We start from the raw sequence: 15,562 nt of genomic DNA on the forward strand, positions 1-15,562 counted from the left end.
GTAGCAAGAGTCTGAACTTGGCAGGGGGGCACAACTGCCTCCCGTTCCTTATGGCTAGCTGGGAAGCGTGTCCCAAAACACAGTTCACTTGTTGCATGGGAGCACAGTATGGGACAGGTGGAGAACCCGTCCCCAGAAATACTTCATGAACCCCCCTGCCACCAACCCAGCTTATGGCCATGGGAATGACAGGGATGCTGAGGGTTGCTCCCTAAGCGTATCGTTTGAAGGTACTTCCTTCCTTCCCCCACTTTGCCTTGTCAGTCTGGGGCCTGGTCTACACTAACCCCCCAAGTCGAAGTAAGGTACGCAACTTCAGCTACGTGAATAACGTAGCTGAAGTCGACATACCTTACTTCGAACTTACCGCGGTTCAGACGTGGTCCACACGCGGCAGGCAGGCTCCCCCGTCGACTCCACGGTACTCCTCTCGTTGAGCTGGAGTACCGCAGTCGACGGCGAGCACTTCCTGGTTCGATTTATCGCATCCAGACCAGACGCAATAAATCGAACCAGGAAGTTCGATTTCCAGCCGCCGAACTAGCGGCTAAGTATAGACCAGCCCTGGGTTACAAAACTCCTTGAGGTGGGGACTGTGTGTACAGTATAGGAGAGGGTTGTTAAACGTCCCTCTTGCATGTGGTGAGAGTTAGTGTGAGCAATGGGGTGAGTGAATAGGGAGGGGTGATCCATGGGGTGAGGTGGGTGCATGGAGGGGGGTGGTGGAAGGAGTGGGATGGGGGGGGAGAGGAGGGGTCAGTGCATGGGAGGGGAGCTGGGGGGCAGTGGGACTGGAATGGGGAGGGGTCAGGCCTTGGGGAGGGGGCTGGGGGTGGTAGTGGGAGGGGTCGGGGTATGGGGAGGGACTGTGGGAGCAGGAGGAGAGGGTGGGGCATGGGATGGGAGTTGGGGGAAGGGAAGGGGGCTGGGAGGAGTGGGATGGGGAAGGGAGGGGTCAGGCCCTGGGGGAGCAGGAGGAGGGGGCGGGGCAGTGGGCGGGGTCAGCAGTCGGCCACGCCTGCGCCCTGCCGCCGCTCCCCGAGCCGTGGTGCCGCGCGCGGGGCGGAAGGGGCGTGGCCCGCCGGCTGGTTCCGGGTCCGGGGGCCGGCGGGCGCGCGGGCAGCCCCAGTCGCCATGTCCGGGAGCTGCCGCCAGGGCCACACGCCGAGCCGGGCCATCCCCGCCAAGCCCCTCAGCCTGCCCGACGGGGCCCCGCTGCCGCCCGGCGACTACAGCACCACGCCGGGGGGCACGGTGTTCGGGACCACGCCGGGCGGTGAGCGGGCCGGGCCGGGCGGGGGGCGGCCAGGGGGGGGCTGCCGGGGTGTCTCTAGTCGCTGTCCCGGCGAGGCGGCGCCCCGAGGTGCCCTGACACTGCTGCGTCCCCAGGGAAACCCGCGAGCGGCGGGTCCCTGTTCTCGTGCCCACACGCCCCGTGTTCCCCAGGAGCTGCTGCTCCGCGCGATGGCGGGAAGGGCATTTCTCCTCATTACAACTGCACCGCCCCCACGGGCAGCCTCTGGGTCGTTTGCAGTTAGGGTGACTAGACAGCGAGTGTGAAAAATTGGGACTGTCCCTATCAAATCAGGATATCTGGTCACCCTATTTTCAATGGCTGGGGAATAATCTGGCGAACTCCGAAGTCTGCGCTAACGCTGCCGTTTCAGAGTTCATATTTATTTATCTAAAAAAGACTGGGAGTTCAAAAGACTTACACTGTGCAATAGCCTTCAGCTGTAGTGTTATTTCAGCCTGTAACTACAGTATGTACAACTGCCTCCAAGCACCGCCTGGGTCACTGTACAATTGTTTTGCTGATTTGGCTTTTAAAGGACCTGTCAATTTGAAATCTAGTCAGTTTCAGCAGTAGTGAGCTGAGGGGTGAAAACATTGTCTACACACTTGACTCTGTCTTGATAAATGTGTCTCAGTTTAGGCTAGCCTGAGTGTGTGACTGCACTGGGAAATACCATATGTTGCAAATGAGTTGCAAGTAGTTCCAGCTACTGCAACTCTTAGTCCCTGCCAGTCTTTAGTTTTGCAATCACTTTTCTGTCATTTAAAAAAGGCTTTCTCCCCTGCTGCTGTATGAAAGATTCACATAAACAGCAGAACAGTGAAACTGGCTATATTGCAAGTGCTGTCAAATGCACAATGTAAATAAATAGATGGGAGGATTTTTTTCATTAGTCTTACACGCTAGTGACCTTAAAGTTGCATGTAACAGTAGTGGTTTTAAAAAAAATCAGACAGAAGCCTGAAGCTTAAATTGGTGTCTCTTTTTTTTTTTACCCAACAATTGGGCTAGTCTAAGAACATTTGGTCAATGAAACTGAAGGTCTTAGTGTCTTTTGTACTAGGCATCTGTTTTGTTCTCTGAGAGCACAAGCAATAGAAATTCTTAAACCTTAGGTGCCTCTTGCAACAATTGTGCGTATAGGAGCAACTGATTATTTCTCAATATATGTTTGTATGCTGTGATAAGTTACAGTTGTCACTCACACATGTTTCATTCCATTGATGGAGGATCATGAATGAGATGTAAAGAGTGTAGTAGAGGCAAAAAAAACCTGAACAAATTCTTAACTGAAAACACTGTTTTGACTAGAAGAAGTAGTTAAATACTCAGAAAAGGCTGAAAGATAATCAGTCCAGAATTCATAGGACGGATGTTTAAAAAAATAGCTAAGGGATGGGGACATTTTTCAAAATATCTAGTCACTAGTACCATCCTTTATTTTCAAGAATTCTATTTAATTTCTCAGTTATCTGGATAATCCAGATAATTAATATTTTAATGTGTGCCTGTTTTATGGATTGAAAAATGTAGGGTGAGTTAAAAAGCTCCATGTAATAATGCACTTTGGTTCTGCTTGTTATCTGATTAACGTGCATTTTATTGCTGCTGGGTAGTTACCATATGTTTATGTTCTCATGCCTGCTCCCCTGTAATTATTAACAATGGAGTTTTAATCTCACTTTTCCAAGACTAGTTTCAATAGTCTAAAATAAAATTCCTTCAAACCTCACTTTAAATGTACTGATCCGTAGACCAGCTTGAACGAAGAAATTACTAATAGTTCTTAATATACTATAGTCTCACTGATCTTCCTTGTGCTGATCCATAAACCCAATAATTATTATGAAAAGACCATTGCACTTCACTGTTCAGTAGCAGAGACAGTTCTCAAGTGCAGTCCTGTGTTACATAAATACTTGTTCCTTTGGAAGGTTTAATTGAAAACCTTTAATAAAATGTTACCATTCCTTTACAGGTGTACTGTGAAGTATTGTAAACAATACATCAAGTTGCACTATTCAGAATAAAGGAGCATATTTAATTTGCCATGGAACACCCATGACTAATTTTACAGAGCCAAATGTTCTTCACTTTAATCATCCAAGTAGTTCCATTGATTTCAGTGGGACTGTGTGCATGTGAGGCAACCAGGATTTAGTGCCAAAATCAGAAATCCCCAGTAACTGATGCAAATTATCACAATTCAGTTCTGTTGGTGTCAGAGGCCTGGTCTACACCTAAAACTTAGGTTGACCTAGCAGTGATGCTCAAACTGAGGGACATAGTTAAGCTGACCTATGCACTGGTGTAGACACTGCTAGGTTGAAGGAAGAATTCTTCCATCAACCTAGCTACCCCTTTTGAGGGGATGGATTTACTACAGTGACAGAAAAACCCCTTCTGTCTCTTTAGCAAGTGTCTGTAGTCCAGCAACATAGCTGTGCTATAGTTCTGTACCGCTTGTAGGACAGACATACCGTAGTCTGGTGCTGAGGAAGTTTGGAAGGGCATATATGTTCCCTGTGGCTTCTGGAGAGTATTACCCTAAGATTTAAAATTGGTTTGACTATTTATGGTCTGCCTGATTCTGATAAGTTCCAAGCAAACTCAGTACATGTTTTCTTCCTTTACCTTGGGTGAAAATGAATGAATTGGAAAAATCCAGATATGAACCTCAGGGAGTCGTGTTGAGTCATTATGGAATGATACTGGAATGTGATTTCTCAGAGAAAATCATATGAGAGCTCGACCATTTTGTGTTCCTGAAATAGTCACTTGTCTCATGTCAATACTATTACAGAATGAGTGGGCTTTTAGTTTTTGAATGATTTATTTAAGGCCGCTGATTAGGAAACACTTCACAGCTACCAATTTCTGCAGGCTCTGTGGCAATAGGCTAAACTCCATTCTGCAGAAAGAAAGGGCAATAATTTGCTTTTTCAGCCATTGGACATGTGCAAGTTAGCTCTCCTTTACTACTTGACCCCCAGTTCTGGCTTTAGGATGTCTCCACTGCATAGAGTCTAAGGCTTGGTCTACACTTACGCCCCAAGTCGAAGTAAGGTACGCAAATTCAGCTACGTGAATAACGTAGCTGAATTCGACATACTTTACTTCGAACTTACCGCGGTTCAGACGCGGTCCACACGCGGCACGCAGGCTCCCCGTCGACTCCGCGGTACTCCTCTCGTTGAGCTGGAGTACCGCAGTCGACGGCGAGCACTTCCTGGTTCGATTTATCGCGTCCAGACCAGATGCGATAAATCGAACCCGGAACTTCGATTGCCAGCCGTCGAACTACCCGGTAAGTGTAGACCAGCCCTAAGAAAGATGAGCTCTTCCTTGACTAACGTGTCTTGAGGTGACCCTGGGAGAGCTGCAACCCTGAGATGCACTGCCGGTGTCCCTCACGTACACTGTTGGAAGTGGAGTTCCCTTTATCTAACTTGCTGTTTTCGGTGGCATCACGAAAACACCCTCCAGTCATCCAGAGGACTTAGTGAGTCCCCAGAATGTACTTAGTGAATGGAAGTGTTCCTTCTGGGAGAACATCTGAGCACTTCTTTGGGCCCTCAGGAAAGCCAGGATCCTCCATTGGCAGGAACATGTGAGCAGAGATGTTCACATTGGGCTGGAGTAATTCCTGGGTCTGTAAAATTCAGCTGCTGAAGTAGGCTTAAAACCCTTGAACAGTGGTTCACTGTGGGTCCAAGCTTAGCCTTGGTGCCACCAAAATGAGCTCAGGATTCAGATGCACCATCTCAGAATTGTTACCTGATCCTTCTGTGCTCCAAGAGCCCCAACAGAACGGGATCACAGAGCAGGGGAAAGGACCCACTACCCTCTGGCAGCACAGGAGGTGAAAAGTTTTCATTTGCAGCAGTCAGGAACAAAAAAATAAATAAAATTAAATCGGAGCTCAGCACCAAGAAGTGAACATGGGAGGGGTGTGGGGGAGAAACAGTCATGACCTTTAAACTTATGGAGCCTGTTCTCTATAATATTCCACTCAGGGCTTGTCCTGGATCCTTGTCTGACCCTCCAAGGCACATGGGTATTGTCCTTCTCTAAGTAAATTCCACATGAGCTAATTGCTTGGGAACCTTCGCCAACTCAGCTTTAGGCACTCAGTTCCTTGATGTAAACACACATCATGTAGAATGTTATTGTCCGAGGTTGAAAGGAGCAGTGGATAGTGGGTGGTTTTGAGTGTAGCACTCTGATTGCTGGCAGAGGGATTTGCCAGTGAGAAGAACGTTTCTACAGTTTTTTATGGGGAGTCTGTAGTGCTCTGGGTTGGGAAGGCTTCTCTGTGCTGTGTATGCTTCCAGCTCAATATACCCACACCTAGGGTGACCAGATGTCCCATTTTTAAAGGGACAGTCCCGTTTTTGGGGACTTTTTCTTATATAGGTGCCTATTTCCCCCCACCCTCTGTCCCGTTTTGTCACAGTTGCTATCTGGTCACCCTATCCACACCATACCATACAGTTTTTTGGCTGGGGGGGATGCTGGTTACCTTATCCATCTTGACCAGAAGGCAGTTGAGAGAATAAAGTATGCTTGGCCATGCAGCTAGAATGCGGAATAGCCCCTAAAATAAACCAAAGGCAGCAGCTGAAATCATGCATGGCTTTTTAATGAGTTCAGCAGCTGGGGAGCTGCAGCAGGTTGTCACTGTAAGGGCCTGAGCCTGCATTCCTTGTTCACCCGACATTCCCCCAGGAGTCAGTGGGAGCCTGGGGCGCACAGGGAATGTGAGGTTGGGCCCAGGGACCATACAGTTAACTGGTTAGAGCCATTAAACTTTTGAAGACGACAACTGCTGAGCCAGAAACTTGTTAGCACTTTCTAGGATTTAGTAACTTGTGCATCACTTCCAAGAGTTATAGCAGTGTCCTTAAGAAGGAAACTGGTGGGTCAGGAGCTAAATTCTGGAAAAAACCTCTCTTAATTAGGAGTCTGTAGTGCACTAGTCTAAGTTTGCTAGGGTTTCAAGGAGCTTTTTTTGTTCCTCCTGTCTCCCACAATCTTTGATCAAAGTATCACAGCTATTACTGGTACACTTCATACTTCTAATAAACTTAGTTTTGATGGGAACATTAACAACAAGGACCAGATGCCCCTCCTCCAACTACAGGGATGTGCTCAGATACTACCTCTTGGATGCCAGTACAAAACCCTCATAGAGAGGAAGACCAACCAGAAGCTTATAGAAGAGAGCAACTTCTGCTATTCAGAACCCCCTGTGCATGGCTGGGGCTCTATTGGAAATGAGGGGCAAACCCATGAATCAGCTGTCCTGGAACAGGGAGCAAAGCTTGCTTTGCAGACGCTGATGCAGGTTGTTTCACCAAATGGTTCTTATAATAGTGTGAATTGAAACTGAGATTTTTTTAACTGATCAGATTTGCATGTTTCTCCTGGTGGAAGGGGCCTTTATGAACCTTGAGCATCCATCCATCCCCTTGTGTTGACAACTGTTGTAACAAGTCAGAGCAGGGTATACAGGTTATTTAGTTTCATAACTAATAGCTCAAGGCATGTGCCTCTGCGCGAATGAATGTAAACCAGGAATGTGCAGTTCTTGCAAGCCTGTTATGAAATGTACTCCTAATACCTAGTATGCTAACTGCAGTTCTAGGAACCCTGTCCTTATTTTGTAAGTCTTCCAGCTACCAAAGCCTATAACTGCAGGCTAGGGTTGTTTCTTTACCCAAATCCTGATTAACTGCACTTGTACTGAAGCATAGATCTGAATTGGAGACATTGCTAGTTTAATTCTACTTCTTTGATCTGTAGAAACTAGTCACAATTATTTTCAATTTTGAAAAGGTTCCAATGTCTTGGAAAATCATTAGCATAATTTCCTCGAAATTTAATATCTAGTTACATGACTTTACAGCCATGCTATGGAATATAGAGTGTGCCTAGCATTCCAGGAGAGATGTTATCTCTGATTTCTTCTTGTCCACATGCATACTGTCAGCTGAGAACATGGGGGAAGAGAGGGAGGGAGGGAGGGGATTCCTTTGTCCTGTTTGGTTGGATGGGGATAATGTATTAAATGTCCAATCCTGAAATGAGATGTTGCAGCCCTCTCCTTGGCATGCTCTTTTGAATTCTTTCTATATTATGGATGTTGTATCTTTGGAGGGATCTTTTGACTCTGGTTTGATATTTTTCCAACATCAGATGCCTTGGTAGGGGAATGGGCTGCTCAGCCTACTCAGTGTTCCTTTTAAATCTCTGCCCTCACTTAACTCTGCCCTCACCGCAAGGTTTGCTTTCTGCCCTTTAATAAAGATGTAATTTTATTCTTCTCTAACAAACCAGCAACAATAGGCTGGGGTCCCATTCACCACTAAAATAAACAGCAAATAAACTGGGAGTCATTCATTGATTTTAGTTATCTGATCCTAACGAATGTAAACTAAGTTTTCTGAGCTGGACAGCCAGCCCAGACCACATAAAGGCAATGCAGAAAACTCTGCTGTAATAACACTAAAAATCTGACTTTGAAAAGAGAGGCAATTTCCACTACAAATTTCCTGATCTATCTGCTTAAACGTGTGGTCTTTCAGAATTGTAGGTAATCTCAGAAAAGCGTGTGAAATTTATATACTGCCACATAAGGGAGATGGGATGAGACTAACAGAAGCAGTTTAAATCTTAATTTGACTGATTTTTTCCTAGTTTTGCAGGAGCCTAAATATTATTTTCATGTAGACTTTGTAACTAGGTGTTCACTGGGATGCAGTGTGTCCTAGTAGGTTGAGCACTGCATTCTGTTCCCAGCTCTGCTACTGGCCTCTTGTGGCTCAGTTTTATGTAAGTTAGGGCTATTGATATTTGCTTTCCTTGTAAAGCACTTTGAGATATGCTAAAAGCTGACAGTATTTCACATTTTTTTTCCTCTAGGTACAAGAATTATTTATGACCGGAAGTTTTTGATGGAATGCCGCAATTCCCCAGTTGCCAAAACCTCACCTTGTGACCTTCCAGACATTCCAGGTGTTACCAGTCCAAATGTGGAGGAGTTGAAGATAGAAAACAACCATGTCCACAATTACGAGGAGAAGGTGGGCGTAGGTGAGTGGCACCCCCTGGCAAAGCCTGAAAATAACTTGCATGCTTCATCTTTTTTCCTTGGAAAATACACAAGAGCACACCCGGGCTGGAGCCAGAATATTGTTATAACAGCTAGGGAGGAATTGATGCTGTGTGTGGATTGTGGATTCAGGCTAAATCAAGATATCTCTGGGGTTAGACTTTTGCTACTGTGCTTCTTCCTTACACCAGAATGGTATGGGGATCAAAGGGGAATTGAGTTTGTGGCCGGTACAGTCCTTGATCTCTCTGCAGAGATGTCTAGTCTCAAGGACCAATTACTGTAAATTGCACTGTCAGTTTTCTGATGTGGGCATGTGTCCACTGAAAACTAAGTAGGTTGAGTTTCCTAACTTAGCTCACACGGACCACTGAGCAAGATTTGGCTGGTAACTTTTGGTCACTGTCTCACTCCCTGGCTTTAACTATCAAAATTGATCAGCCTACGAGTCAAAATAAGATTTGTTCCTCTTTTGGCTCAGTTTGGTACCTGAAAAGTTTCTTCTGCATCCCTGGCAATAAGGAGTGTAACAGAGCTGCCCATTTATGTCGCTTGCAGTGTTGTAGCTGTGTTGGTCCCAGGATGTTAGATTCAGGGTGGGTGAGGTGATATCTTTTATGGGTCAGCTGAGTAGTAGGGTCCTGGCTTACACGGGCGTCCTATCAACAGCAGCAGCTACAATAGCAATCATACATGCAACAGTAATTGCATCATGCTGTGCTGACTAAAAATTACATTTGCCTCTTGTTGCAAACAGAAACCCACATTCGTGGTCAAACATGTCATAGGGAAAAGGTAAAAAATACTTCTGTTGCTGTGGATTTTTTTGAGTAGTGTTCCAAATGATGGGCAGATTTCTCTTCTCAGATCCCCCCAGATGCATCATGTCTCTGAGGCTCTGCGCGCTCTGCATTGGCAGAGTGCCTGCTGGCAGAGTAGATGTTCTTTGTATAGAAGGAGAGCAGAACATCACCAAAGAGGAATGGTTTTCCCCCTAACACCAGAGCAAGCCGCCATCTCTCACAACAGTTCTCCAGGAAAACTCAGTTCCTGTACATAGCAGGCTGAGAGTTTCCCCAATCTTCACTGCCACATCCAAACTTCTATGCTCTTGTGAGGCTGCTGGTCTCTGAGCGTCACATCCATGTAGTGTTTGATACTTAACATAGGACTTCATCAAGTACTCACCTGCATTTTTGTCGTTTCTTTTCAACAGGTGAGGAAGCTCAATTTGACATGGACATCTAAAGTATGTGCCCTGAGAATGTTTATACGGTGAAGAATGGGACCTCAGCGTGAGGGCTCCCACCAGCCAGGCTTTTAGAATAGCCGTGCTTTAATGAGTGACTTGCTCTTTCCTACGAAGGGCAGTCCATTTGCTTTGACTGAGAGCAGAACACATCCTGTTACGTGAGGACTGGAAGTATCAACTGATTCATATGGGTGTAAATCCATGAGTATGGCCCCTGCTGGCGATGGGCAACAGTGAGAGGAGGAAAGCTCTCTCTGATTTTTTGTTTCATGTTTCTATGCCTTTGTTAATTGGTGTATATCAGTACTGTAAAGGTGACTGAAATGTAATATCAGGGGAGAAATAAAATCATTTGGGATCTCCAGGTTTGGGGATTAATGCCGTAATGTGGGTATTTGGTCTTTGCTGATTAGAGCAAGCAAACTGCTGCCTATTACTGTGCCGGAAAGGTATATTAGGGCAATCCCACAAACTAGATTGAGGCCAGAGTCTTTCATTACAAGGGCCTGGGCATAAGTGCTCCAAAAAGAGACACTGGGCAGCACCCACTGATGTGCCTTAGAGTGCAGGTGGTGGAGTCCCCCCTTGGTATGCTGGAGGATGGGCCTGGCTGGGGCCACCAGAATCAGAGACTACCTGGACTACGATCAGAAGGGCTGGGTGCATGCTGCAGCATTCGACCAGTGCATGGGGCTGCCCACCCTGGGTGTCCCCTGTCTTGTGCTTCGGGAGGTGAGGGCAGCCTGGTCTGCTTCTCTTGCTTTCCTTGAGCTGGTCCTATGGGAGGGTGCTCCCGCCCCTCCCCTTCCATAATGTGTCATTGGGCCTCTGCCCCCAGAGCCTCCCCGTCCACCCCCAACGCACCACCTCAGCCAACTGAATGATGTCCAGCCGGTCTGATTCCAAACTGCATCCACAGCACATCTCTACACACTCATGCCCCATAGCATCCACTTCCTTGCCCTTGTGTCCCACAGTGTGTGGCAGGACCTGTTGCTGCATGGGGAGGGTGAGGAACTCCAGTGGGCCAGACTATATTTTGGGCCCACCAGGGATATTGGTGGCTCCTCCGTGGAACCATGAGCACAGGTGTGTATGTGGCGTGGTTCACCATTTCCCCTGACACTTGTCCCTTCTGCAGTGTGAGGGAGACCCTAGCGTACATCCATGTAGTGCATCAGGTTACAGCCCCTCCCGAACCTTTTCCTGAGGTTCTGGCTGCACTTTTCCCCACACCTGCTGATTTATGGACACCCCATCCAGTGCCCCACCCTGTCGCAGGACAACCTTGTCAGTCTCCTCCTGGCACAGGCCAAGGCAGCTATCACTCCGGGAGGGGCGGGTGCTCATTTCCAGTCCCGTCTCTGGGCAGTGTTCACTGACTCCTTAGACGCCTCTGAGGAGAGGTAGGCATTGCTGAGGGTTCTCTGCACAGTATCCTCTGGAGCCCTCATTTTTAACCTGGGACCTCACTCCTGTTCCTGTTTTCTCCTTCCTTGTCTCATGTAAGCAATTGTGCTCTGGGCTTAGTGGTTTGTCCCTGTTAATGGGGAGGGAAGGCCCTTAGGTTTGGGGGGGCCTAGACCCGCCTGCTCCAGTCCAGCAAATAGCACACACATAATCCCCATTACAAAACATCTAAAATGCCCCAAAGTCCAGCTAGCCTTTTAAGAGTGAGGGCACCTTTAATGCTTCCCAGGACCACTAGAAATCCACAACAGCCCAATGTCTAGTCACTTGCAAGAGATTGAAACATGTCTTCCAAGCATGCTTCCAGAACGAGTTCTCAAGCCCTGTGTCCATAGAGGCTCTGTAGCCAGCTCCTCGGGTGGTTCATCCTTTTGCAAGCACCCCAAAAAACCCCTCTCCCATACAATCACCTCCCCTCCTCCCTCAAAAGAGGGTTTAATAGCTTCCTTCTATTGCAGGGCCAGCCTCAGCAAGCCCACAGGTGGAAGCTCTCTCTAGCCCATCTAGTCTTAAAAGGAGACACCTGCAGCCACGTCTGCCTAAGAGGAGCAGTTCAGCTGCACTCAGTTCCCAGACTGGAGCCTGTAGCAAGTCTCCTACCTGCAGTAGAAAGGACCCCCCCCCCCATACCTGTCCCCAGCTATACCTAGCATCTCCTTCCAGGTAGGTAAGTCTGAGCCTCCAGTTCAAGTGTATTGATTAGGGACCCCCTGCCATCCCTGTTCCCCCAAACCACTAAACCCTTTCATCATATAAATGAGGACCACTTAGCCTAGTTCCCTCTCGAGTGTCTCTTCTCTCTGACCTATGTTAAAATTCTTGCTTAGAGCTTGTCTTTCACCAGATCACTTTGGTACAGGGCACCAGGCCCAATTCAGCATTTCTGTACTGGCAAAGCTCCTGATTGAAATCAATAATTTTGCTGGAGTCAAGACAATTGGATCAGAGCAATGCTTGGTAGCAGGTTGCAGACAGCACTCTAGTGTCTTGCTAGCTAGATACTGTCTTTAAATTCGGAGTTTCCTTTATAATTTTCTGCTCTTATTGGGCAGGGATTATTTACAGCTTGATGACAAATACCAGCTTTGACCGGATGTTTAGTTTTCAATGCTATTGAAGGCACAATAGACTGCTGGTGTTGTCTGACTGGGTGCTCCAGGGAGGGAGTGAACACAGTGTAAAGCATTGGGATGCGGATTGGAAGTGGGGCTTTCCACAAGACTTATCTGGGGAAGAAGGCAGATCATGTGTCTTCATCTGCTTTTTACTGTTGAAAAGTCTGCTAATGAATTACAAAGGACACATCACATTAAATTACTCTATTACTCTGAGAATTACAAAGGAAACAAAGACAAAAGAAATGACACCGATCAAACTGCATCGAAGATAAGGTTTTAAATGAAACACTTGCAATCTGACAGGAACGGGTATTCAGAGTTGTTGCTTTCAGCAGTCATTCCATCCCTATCTTGACACTAGTGCTTAGCATGTGTGTAGGGTTTTACTGTGATCTGTATCTAGGGAGCTTTTCCTACCATTAGCAGAATGTGTACAATAGAGCAATAGAACTTACTGCCTCTCTTTGTTAGTTGGCAAATCCATATGCACATCACTTGGTTGAGTTTTCTTTCTTTCGTTAAAGCGCTGGTAACTATGCACAAGAGGTGATCGTATTCACATTTTCCAAAAGGAGTGCAATCTTCTGGTCACTGATATAACAAGCAGAGGACTGGGGGTAACAGTTTAGGTGCTTTGTGTCTGTGCTGAGATGGCTTTTCTAGAGCAGTATACAGGCTGGGCGTTAAAGATACCAGCACAAATATCTGAGCCATCAGAGCAGAATTTAACATTTCAACTTGCCAATCGAAATTACGGATGTTGTAGAGAGAAACCAGAGGGATCAGCAGCACATGACATGGACTATTTGCTCTAAATAAACACCCATAAAAGTATCTTTCAGGCCTGCTCCATGCAATTTCTCAACCAATGTAACTATTTTGGTAAGGGTGGGGTGATTTTTTTTTTTAATTGAAATAGTTCTACTGGTACAACCTGAAGGGGACACAGTTCTATAAGTACAACGGTGTCTTAGAGCAGTATAGAGTTTTTTCCTTTTCCCAAAACTATACTGGTCTAAAACTGCATCCACACAAGGGGAGGCTGTATTCTTTTAACTGCACTAGTATAGGTAAAGCAATACAACTTCTGTGTGTAAACAAGCTTATACTGTGCACTCATTATCTTGGGAGGCCAGTCAAGTTTGGCTCTGCAGAGAACTGGATAACCTGAGTTTCCATAGACCAGGACACTCAGGTCACATTTTAAATCAGGGTTTTTTCAAAACAGCTGAGGGACCACTGGCAGACAAATGACAAGGTGAGTCATTTACAGAACTGTTACATGTGTGAAACTTCAGGGTTTTGCATAGACTGCAGGATAAGCAGATTTTTCTCTATTAGGGAGCATGCTGTGATGTTTATCTAGCATCAGGTTACAATAAGGTGCATAGTTATTAAGGATTTCATGCAACCTAAGTGTATCTAACCTGAATGATCAAAAGCAGCTCTGTTGTATGACTCCTGTAACCAGTTTTCCTACATGATGTTCCTTCCCCTTTCCAAAGGCTGACAATAGATCTGTTACAGGAAATGAGTTGCACAATTTATAGGACAGCCTGCAATAAGCTGCTACAAAAAAAAGGCATGTCCAACTGATTTGGCTCTGGAAAGATAGTCTCATTTTTTGTGAGAGTTTATCTCAGCCCATGGGATTCTTTAACAAAGCTCAACTAGGAAGGGACATTTGACACTGTAGGTGTTTGTTTTGGTGCAAAAGTGGCTGGACATTTATTCCCATTAAAATCTTTATGCGCTCCCGGTTGGACTTTTCAGATGAGCACTGCCTCTTGCTAGAAATAATCACGGTAAATTAACTTTCACTGATTCTATTTCCCACATCATCTAAAATAGCCACGTTGAACATATAGCAAATACTTCCAAATATCATTAATCCTTTCTGCAGTTATGCGTAGGCAGATATGTCATTTATGAGTGTAGGTCAAAGATTTTCAAAAGTGGCTAGTGACTTTGGGTGCCTAATTTGAGACATCTTAACAGCCCCTACATTTTAGAAAGCACTGAGCTCCCCTGCGATCCAAACTTTTTAAGGTTCTCACGTTGGGCATCCAGAATCACTGTTCACTTTTGAAAATCTTGGTCATAAGAGTTCACATATCAAATGAGGGAAGTATTATGGCCTGTTATACAGGAGCTCAGAGTAGATGATCACAACGGTCCCTCCAGGCTTTATAATCTGTGAATCAGACACTTGGCCCCAGAGCCACAAAGGTATTTAGGCTCCCAACTTCCACTGAAATAAACAAATGAAAGTTAGACCCTTAAATACCTTTGTGGATCTGGGCCTTGGCCCTTGGTTCATCAAAGCCAGTGTAGCCTCCACGGGTGATTCATACTTGATGGTTCAAAGAAAGGCAAAGTATCACCATGAAGCACCTAGTCAAGTGTGAAATGCTCTAGGTGGGAGGCAGAATTCCTTCCTGACTCCTAGAGTGATCAACCCTGAAGCCTGAGATTTGATTACCTATATATTTTCCTTATCCTAAATTGCTTAGAAACTGTGTTTTGCAAGCTCTAAAGAGCTTGGTCATATCCAAAACATGCACAGAAAACTACAACTGATCAAATAAATCACTGAATAATTTTTTGGTAGATTCCACAATATCTTTCAAATAAGCTAGCTGATGTTTATTATTATCCCCCATCCAGTTATAAAGCTGGGCCGATAATTTGACAAATACAATAGTACCCTGATTTTATGAACATTTATCTTAGGAATGACTTCTTATATGAACCAAAGAAGAGATGCGGTTCTCTCAAACCAAGAAAAATCAGGCACACTGTACTGTATACATCTGTCACCATTCATTATGTACCCTGTCACTGAATGACTGTAGTTTTGCAATGTTCAATTTTATTAACCCCCTAATTAGTTCATAAAATGGGGGTCCTGCTGTATATTCATGAATAGTTTATTGGAACTACATGCTATTTTAAAAGTACATTTTGATTTGTTGTGTATTCACCTGGCTGGTTCCCTGACCGTGATTCTCTGGTGCATTCATTTATCCTTACACCAGTCCTCCGGGTTTGTAAGCAGCAGGATTCTCAATTTACAGATGGAGCGACTGGCACAGATCTTGCCCCGAAAGATTACACAGGGAGCTTCTAAAAGTCTGGAAGAGCTATGGAGAGTGGGCCCCAGCAGTGCTGCCTTACCGCCCTCTGCTCTGACCACTCTGTAGCACTCCTTCCCAGGGCAAGGAACAGGAGTGGGAGTTTGCCTCCCACTCCTTTGTTCTAACTACTAGGTAACACTGCATCCCTGAGCCCAGAGGAACCTTAATTTCCCC

The 15,562-nt window shown here is 45.9% G+C and overlaps 1 protein-coding gene across 1 annotated transcript; it reads left to right on the forward strand.

Moving 5' to 3' along the window:
* Positions 1 to 1,094: 1,094 nt before the first annotated feature.
* EIF4EBP1 (eukaryotic translation initiation factor 4E binding protein 1) lies at positions 1,095 to 10,028 on the forward strand. The gene is made up of 3 exons (XM_024214261.2): positions 1,095 to 1,276; positions 8,222 to 8,392; positions 9,628 to 10,028. Exons 1-3 carry the CDS (start codon positions 1,135 to 1,137, stop codon positions 9,657 to 9,659), a joined length of 345 nt encoding a protein of 114 aa, XP_024070029.1. The 5' UTR covers positions 1,095 to 1,134; the 3' UTR covers positions 9,660 to 10,028.
* The last annotated feature ends 5,534 nt before the right edge of the window (positions 10,029 to 15,562 follow it).

Source organism: Terrapene carolina, unplaced genomic scaffold (assembly GCF_002925995.2).
Source record: "Terrapene carolina triunguis isolate 2854851 unplaced genomic scaffold, T_m_triunguis-2.0 Scaffold53, whole genome shotgun sequence".
NCBI lineage: Eukaryota > Metazoa > Chordata > Testudines > Emydidae > Terrapene > Terrapene triunguis.